General features: G+C 37.0%; 1 protein-coding gene across 1 annotated transcript; it reads left to right on the top strand.

Annotated features, from left to right (window-relative positions):
• The first annotated feature begins 3,344 nt into the window (after positions 1-3,344).
• si:ch211-142k18.1 (uncharacterized) lies at positions 3,345-8,536 on the top strand. Its single transcript, XM_060866573.1, has 3 exons — positions 3,345-3,542; positions 6,407-6,927; positions 7,688-8,536. The coding sequence occupies exons 2-3, from the start codon at positions 6,413-6,415 to the stop codon at positions 7,827-7,829; spliced, it is 657 nt and encodes a 218-aa protein (XP_060722556.1). The 5' UTR covers positions 3,345-3,542; positions 6,407-6,412; the 3' UTR covers positions 7,830-8,536.
• The last annotated feature ends 75 nt before the right edge of the window (positions 8,537-8,611 follow it).

Genomic DNA, 8,611 nt, shown 5'->3' with positions numbered 1-8,611 from the left:
TTATAGCTCTCTGACTTTGAAAGTGACACTAACTAATGTGCAGAAAGGAACATTGCTGACCCATGACAATTTTTTCTGCAGCCAAGGTGAGAGCATAGCATGTACAGTCCTGAGTGATACATACAGTAGACCTAAATATATTGCAGCTAAACAGATGTAGAATAAAAGTACCACTCGTTGTAGACAATGTGTTAAAATCTTACTCAGTTTTCAAGTGAAAATTGTATAAAATTAAAATGTACTAAAGAATTTAAAAGGAAGTAAGAAAGTGAAAAAATTATGAAAAATGATTTAATGTCTGTTATAGAAGATGACTCGTTGTATATGAGTTTTTGATCCAGTACATTGAAACATTAAGCCCTCACCCTCCAATTCCACACTGCAGTCTTGTGGCTTATCATATTCACATGCATACAGAGTGTGTAGTTACAGGTCTATTCAGTGATTCCTAATCTTAAGACTTACAGTAAGTCTTTTCTTCACTGATGTACTTGATCAAATGATGTAAATTGAAAGTTCAGTAAAATGCTTGGGATTTGATTGACATTGCCACTTTGACTGACATATTGCATATAATCACTGGCTAGTGTGAAAAGTGCTACAGTAGCAGTGGTCAAGGTGTTGGACTACTGATCAGAATTGATTTTAAATTAGACCAGTTGTGGCTTTACCTGCTTACTTTAGGCAGAATTCCAGTTGATTTTTTAAATCCCCTTTTCCTCAAACACAAACTCATTTTGTGGTAATGCCACTATTTATGCCACAGCGTTAAACACAAGTTGTGTTTATAAATTCAGTGGAAATTAGTGCTTATTAATATTTATTTAGCTTTTTATTTGTGCCCCTAGCCCACCTTGTACAACCAAGGAAATGGAGTTTTTGTTAAACGATTACCTGCATAGTTCTCCTCGAGCAGTTTTCCCCCGAACGTAAGCCCACATTTACTTTTATACATTGGTGGAGCACATAAAATCTGCCCTTCTCAGTTATCGCATATACTGTACCTCAGAACATTCATTCATTCATTCATCTTCTACCGCTTATCCGAACTATCTCGGCGTCATCGGGCATCAAGGCAGGATACACCCTGGACGGAGTGCCAACCCATCGCAGGGCACACACACTCTCACTCACTCATGCAATCACACACTACGGACAATTTTTCCAGAGATGCCAATCAACCTACCATGCATGTCTTTGGACTGGGGGAGGAAACCGGAGTACCCGGAGGAAACCCCCGAGGCACGGGGAGAACATGCAAACTCCACACACACAAGGTGGAGGCAGGAATCGAACCCCAACCCTGGAGCTGTGAGGCAAACGTGCTAACCACTAAGCCACCATGCCCCTCCCCCCCCCACCTCAGAACATTCACATGATAAACAACACGTGATAAAATCAGTGAAATTCATGTCAGATGTTATAATTGAATACAATCTGTAGAACTTCACAGTCTCTTAAATTCAGCTGCTTTTCACAAATCTGCACATTTGGTATTTAATTAATTAGTGAGCCTTTAGCGTTCATAGCCTGTTTGTTCCTGATGATTAACTGTTCATACTCTCAAGTGTGGATAATTGTGGTCTATCACATCTAATTACTAGAATTACATTTATTTTTCAATTTTCTTTTTTATTGAAATAAATTCCTGTTTCCTGCTGAGGAATTTCCATTTAAATGTTTATATCGCTGACAGTTATTACTAATAGGATGAAAAACATCCAACAAATCCATCTATGATTTCAGTCACCATCTATCTCACTATCTCAGGCGTCATCGGGCATCAAGGCAGGATACACTGCCTTTATGCCCGATGTATATTTATATTATTTATATACTGGACAGAGTGCCAATCCATCACAGGGCACACACAGACACGCACTCTCATGCAATCACACACTACAGACAATTTTCCAGAGATGCCAATCAACCTACCATGCATGTCTTTGGACTGGGGGAGGAAACCGGAGTACAAACCCCCGAGGCACGGGGAGAACATGCAAACTCCACACACACAAGGCGGAGGCGGGAATCGAACCCCCAACCCTGGAGGTGTCAGGCGAACGTGCTAACCACTAAGCCACTGTGCCCGCTACATATGCAATTAAAGAATGTATATCTGTGCTATCCTGTATGTAGCTCTAAATCTATGATATATAATAAAATACTTAAAGGTTTTGGCAGAAAATCCAGAGGTTATTCAATTCCTTGCCTTATTATTTAGATGGATTTAATTTTGAAATGATTCTAAGTTATTATAAAAGAAAAAAAAGTATTGCACTAAAAGCAGATGTGATACGTTGGAAGAAGAATAACGAAAGCCATGCGAAGAATCTAAATGCAATAAATGAAAATTATGTTCTTTTTCATGTCTAAAATTCTCAATGGATTGCAGAATAAAATTATGGATCATGTCTCTTTTTGTAGCGAGCAAATGTTACGAACATCACAACATGTTGCATTTTCATTACATGAAGGAAAGGGGCTTTTAGTTGTTGGTTTTATGTCTCTCTCCCATGAGAATGAACTCGACATTAATGACAGGTGCAATAAAGCAGCACAGTGCAGTTTCTTCTCTTGAACTGATGAATCTCAGGCTTTCTCCTAAAGCCTTTCTGAAGGTTAGGTGTAAACATCAGCAACTAAAAATATGTTTTCAGCCGATCATTACAATGCATTTATAAATGCAGTATGCAGTGCACAGTTCTTTATAGAATTCATGCCAGACCATGGTAAAATATCTACAATATCAACAACCACAATATCTATACACAAATACCTCCAGTGATTGCTGTTTCCCTGAAGTATCATATCATTTCCATTTTAATTCTTATCTGATGACCGTCTGTCAGTCAAATCACCATTGTAGAGGCCAGTGATTAAGTAAGATGCTGTAAGATGCTGTGGTGCTGGACACATGTACAATAGTCTGTTAAAGAGCTGCAGTACAACAGTGAAAGTTGAGATATTTGGTCAAGCACGTGGAGCTCTTCGGAGTTAGCTTTGTTGTGCTTGTCAGTCTATCAGCAGTAATGTGAGTAATGCCATTATCTTTGTGCACAAACTGAAGCTTAATCCCTAGAGCTACAAGAACACAGGACCTAAAAATTGTTTCAACTTATTAAGTTAGAGATCGCTGTATTATTATAATTATTATTATGTTCCAGTCACATTGTAATACCGTTTGAGCAGTTTGACTAAAACCAGCTGTTTCAAATTGAGAGGAGCCATAAAAAGTCTTTCCCTTGGTCCACTAAATTTCATTCTGTCTAGAAGCTCTGTGCAGATGTGTATTAGGTCAACACCCCCCCCCCCTTCTTTCTGCACTTTCTGTCTCCCTCTTTCATTCTGTCTTCCTCTTTCAATTGTAAAGTACTTACCAAGCAGAAGGAACCTGGTGGAGTTAAAGACATTTGAGCTTTCTAACCAACTCTGCAAACTTTTATGTTGGAACAGGAGCAATGAAGTCATTGATGGATTGATGTTTTTTTCTGTGCTACCATTCGGCCCCTGAAGAACTTGGACTTATAGGCTGAAATTGGGTAAGTTTGTCCAACTTTTGTTCTTGTTAGCTCTGTTACATTCGAAAAGTAGAAACAGAAGAAGAAGTAGAAGAAGTAGAAGAAGTAGAAGAAGAAGAAGAAATGGTATTCTACTGTATATTCTTCTGTGTAGAAATCTTAAAGACAGTATATTACTTGGGCAGACTTGAGAGCTTTAAATGTTCTCCAGAAATTGACTGATATAACAAATAGTATCTAAGCAACAGTTTATTTTAAAAACAAAAAGTTATTATTCTTGTTATGCATTAAGTTGAAGAATGAACAGAACAAATGCCATAAATGGCTATACTGTTGACTATAGCATAAAAGTTTGCCTCTGATGGATTCTCAATGAAAAAACTACAAATGTGTCTCTATTTTATTAGGACGATAATATTTGATTATACACTGAAACAAAGCACTAAGCAGTGGAAGTTATAAAAAATAAAAATAAAAAAGTTATTTGAGAGTATTTACATCCCATTCAAATGAAGGTAACAAACATTCATTAATTCATTAATCATTTATTTCTTAACACACTACAGTAGTTGGCCATTTGGTTGTATGTGGTTGTATGTGTGTTTTCCTCGTATTGTTCGTGATGTATGACATTTTTCTCACCCAGCTGTTTCTTTTGCATTCAGTACAGAACATGCAAATTAGTTTTCCCTTCACCATTCAAGGAATCATGTTGTGGCACAATTTTCTATGAATACTTGAGGTTAATAGTGGCCTTTTATTTGTATGGATTTATACTACATTTATGTATTATACGCTACTTCATTAATCTGCTTTGGCATTTATTTTCTTAAAGAGCACAATGCACTGGCAGAATAAACAGAACCCAAAGAAATGTAAAGGTCAGAAGCAGAAGTCTTTTCTGACCTCAATTATATTTCTTATGTTCATTTCCATTATTCGAGACATTTGAAGCTTCCAGAAGAACTACGATGTAGCAGAAACAGAAAAGCAAGTTACATCCAGACATTTTAGCTAAAGTCGGTTTCTAAATAGGATAAAGTGAGCAGTCTGATTTTGACACACACTCACTTTGTGTGAGTCTGGAAAATGTCTATGTGCCCAAAGTCCATAATTGCACTGATATTTAACATATTGGCTAAGTTAAATATTAAACACAGAAACTTCACTGTTTCTCTTACCATCGTAATGCTTTTATAATCTGGTGCTGTTCAAAAGGCTTTCCCTCAATTACTCTCTCATTATTTAATTTTAATGTAAAAGACACAAGGCTTTTGATTTCAGGCTGTAGAAGGCAGTCATTATTTATTTCTGACATCACTGCTTCATTACAGATCAAGTGAGTTTGCTGTGTAACTGATGTGATCTGCCTCCCAAAGAGCACACAGACATGAACAACCGATAGCTAGTCGCTATAGCAGTCTATAGGGTTTTACAAGGGGGCTGTTTAAAAGCTTGCATTTACTAATGCTGCGTCCAAATTCATCCAGAGATTAGAATTAGTGTATACCAAATCACAGTGTGTTGAAATGAGCATGGGACTTCAACCCACAAGCATGAAATAAATGTTAAATTAATTATATAGTATAAATTCTATAAGGAATAAATAAATTCTGATAAGCAATGAGGAGTTTGTTTAACATTGTCTTCTGTTACATGTTATTTTGTCCCAGAAATTGTACACTTTGAAAATTATGTATATTTTCTTTATAAAAAGAGTACAAACTTCCAGTGCACTGTATAAGTAGGATCATTTCTAAGCAACACATCATTTCCTCTGCACCTTCAACTCAAGTGACGTCACTTTCCCTAATAATTAGCGACAGGAAGAAAACACAGCTTGAATGGCTTTTCATGCAGGTGTACAGTAAGTGTAGAGTCCTGGTGTGTGCATTTAAGGGTAGACAGGTGAAGAATGGATGAAGCAAGTAAAGTATGGAAATTATGTGATTAAGATGAAAAGGTGACAAATAGGTTCCTTCTAAAATTTTGATTGAGTATCGTTGTAGCTTTGCATGAACATACAGTACGCTGCACCAAAACATTATTAGTTGTATAAATGATATAAATGATCAAAATGCAATTTGAAGTGAAGCAATTCATCTCCGTTGACACAAGACGTTATATCTATCTTGTCTTAAAATACAAATCCTGAGCATACTGACATGTAATCAGATCTGATGCAAACTCATGGATCAGGGCTTTGTAGACAGAATGTGCAGAAGTTATTCTTAAATCCTAGTTTATTATTTATTTAGCTTTTTATTTGTGCCCCTAGCCCACCTTGTACAACCATGGAAATGGAGTTTTTGTTAAACGATTACCTGCATAGTTCTCCTCGAGCAGTTTTCCCCCAAACGTAAGCCCACATTTACTTTTATACATTGGTGGAGCACATAAAATCTGCCCTTCTCAGTTATCGCATACACTGTACCTCAGAACATTCACATGATAAACAACACGTGATAAAATCAGTGACATTCATGTCACATGTTATAAAACACCACAACACCAAAGTTGAAAGACAAGCTACAACATCCACATGAAATGAACACACACACACACACACACACACACACACACACACAAACGGCGCTTCTGATAAGCTTACATTTCTGATGTTTGCTCAAATTGTGGTTGCTTTCTTCCAGGCCATATTTAGAAATCTAATGGTCTCTGTGAAGCCTCAAGTCAAACATTATTTATTAACCCATTATACTCTTTGCTGAGGTCAGGACTTGGCAAAAACTCCTTCGTATTTTGAAGAATACCCTGGCCATTGTTGATGAGATTGATAAGGTCTTACATCTCTCAGCTGTCACGGTTTCATTTATAACACTTTACAGGTATGTAGGTCACCATAGTGAACCAATTTTCTTTCCTAGGCCATAATGGAGCAGTGCTGGATGTTGTGTGCATTGCTATTCATAGCCACACTGACACTAGGCCACTGCCAGAGTGGTGATGGAGGGGACTGGGGATCAGGCAATATGCCAGAGCTTTTGTTCACCACTACGACGACTCCTATTCCAAACACAGTCTGTAATGATCCAGCCAATCCTGGGAGCACAGACTGGACCAAGCCGCTTTTTCAAGTCATTCCAGACAGTAAAGCTGATGGCTGCTCGGTCAATTTCCACACCAGCCAGGCTATATCCAGGCGATTACAAGTGGCCAAAGAGGAGATGGCTTATCTGAAAGCCCTCCAGCATGGGAATCAGGCAGTGATGGAGAATCTGATTCAGTTTGTTGGAGCAGAAATGGGGGATCAGAGCTATCAAGAGATTATTCAAGAAAATATTGTTGGGATCAAGGAGAATCATGCAAGTTGTGTGGGAGTGCTAAAAAAAGCAAGTGAGGAATTGGAAAACCAGCTAGAAGGAGCTGATCTTGCTGGAATTCAGAAGTAAGTAGAACTTGTCTAATAATTATAAGGTACCACAAGTATGTGTACATAGTTGTGGTCGTGATTGTTGAACATAAGCAGAACAATTTGGCCACAACATAGGAAAAGCAAAGAATTCATCCCTAAACAATGTGCTACTGATGAAAGGTTTAAAATACCTCCACAATTGTGGATAAATACTTTCTTTTAAGAGGAGAGAACTGAGGTTAATTTATATCATTTCTAGCCTTAAAGATTTTCAGGGAAAAGGAAAGTTAGCCCTTTACTGAGAGCATATAAGAAAATAGAAGCAAATTTTAATTATTTTATTTCAAATAATTTTGCAGTTTGTTTCATACTATGATGTTTATCATTTTTAAAGTTTGTACCTCCTGGATATGTAAGCACTATATTTTATTTGTTTCACTTTTAGACTTTTTAGACTTAGGCAATAGTAAAGAAGTTAGAATTGTAGACTTGTAGTGTGTATTGTGTGAAAACTATCATGTCTAGTTATTATTACTTCTGTATATGCTATGAACGTACAGATTCAATGATGTTAGAAAAAAGCCCCAGACCAGCTTGTGCTGATTTGCCTGCTCTCTGCTCTCTGGGTTTTCCATCATCTGCATTAACAGTTGGAAGGAATGTGGGTTTAGCCCCTTTCAGGCCTCTAAATTTAAAGCTGTTTTGGACCAGGTTGGAGTCCCTCTGTGCATGCCTTTCCTTTTTAAACAGAATTTCAAAACTCTGAGCCCTCTGCTTTGTTTCTCTCCATAAGAATCAGCGAAGAGTCTTTGACGTTTGAAAAGATGCTGCGTGCCACAACAGACATCGCCAAGCAACTGGAGACCTCGTCACGAACCCTTCACCTGCAGATAACAGAGCAGCAGAGAAAGAGCTTAAAGCTAAAAAGGATCTAAACTCTACAGAAGGAAGACTGTCACGTTAATAAAACCTAAAACCTAAAACGGCATGAATATAAAACGCATTAAGAGGATAATTTAATATTTAATTGATTTTCAATGGTGTGAATCATGTAATTAGACTTTAGGTTAAAATTTCAAAGCCTTGCACAAGTTTTAAATTTGTTACTTAAAGTGGTCTATGATAAAATGTAAAATGCAGAATATTGTGTTTTGTTATTTTTTTTTTTTTGCAATTGTTTTTGAATTATAGGCAGCTAGCTAATTGTATGGTTTTCTTGGTGCAAGGGTACAGATGGAGAGCAGACAGCTTGGGACCCTCAGTCAGCACAGATACATGTGTGCAGGAAGGAAAAAAAGAGAAATGACAGTGAAGTAGAATAGAGCCTCATCTGGCAGCCAAAGCAGAAAGGGTGCTTGTTATCACCATTGTTTAATTCTTCTCTATTAATCATAATGAAACACTGTGCAAGTATGATTTATGTTGGCCAGCTGTAAATGGGCTGTGTGCAGTATATATGTGCATTATTAGACAATAGTGCTTGGATACTTTTAACTTTATTCTGTGTTTACATTCTTTTGCACAGAATTTTTCTTTAATAAAGTGCAAATATGAAATAAAAATTACGAAATGCACTAAATATCACAACAGACCCTTTTCTTTTCTTTTTTAAATAAAAAAAATAATAAAAAAATTCCTAGAACTTTTAGGAGCTGTTGCCAGTTTTTACTTTTCTTTGTTTATGTTTCTGAGTAGTTACTGAACAGTTTATAATAGA

The sequence above is a fragment of the Tachysurus vachellii genome, chromosome 3 (genome assembly GCF_030014155.1).
Source record: "Tachysurus vachellii isolate PV-2020 chromosome 3, HZAU_Pvac_v1, whole genome shotgun sequence".
NCBI classification, from domain to species: Eukaryota; Metazoa; Chordata; class Actinopteri; order Siluriformes; family Bagridae; genus Tachysurus; species Tachysurus vachellii.
Note: the sequence above shows the minus strand (reverse complement) of the source record. Positions and strands in the feature narration are given on the sequence as shown.

Coding starts and splice junctions, on each gene's coding strand:
- si:ch211-142k18.1 (XM_060866573.1), top strand. CDS start 6,413: ATGGAGCAGTGCTGGATGTTGTGTGCATTGCTATTCATAGCCACACTG. Junction 6,928..7,687: donor GATCTTGCTGGAATTCAGAA/GTAAGTAGAACT, acceptor TCTCTCCATAAG/AATCAGCGAAGAGTCTTTGA.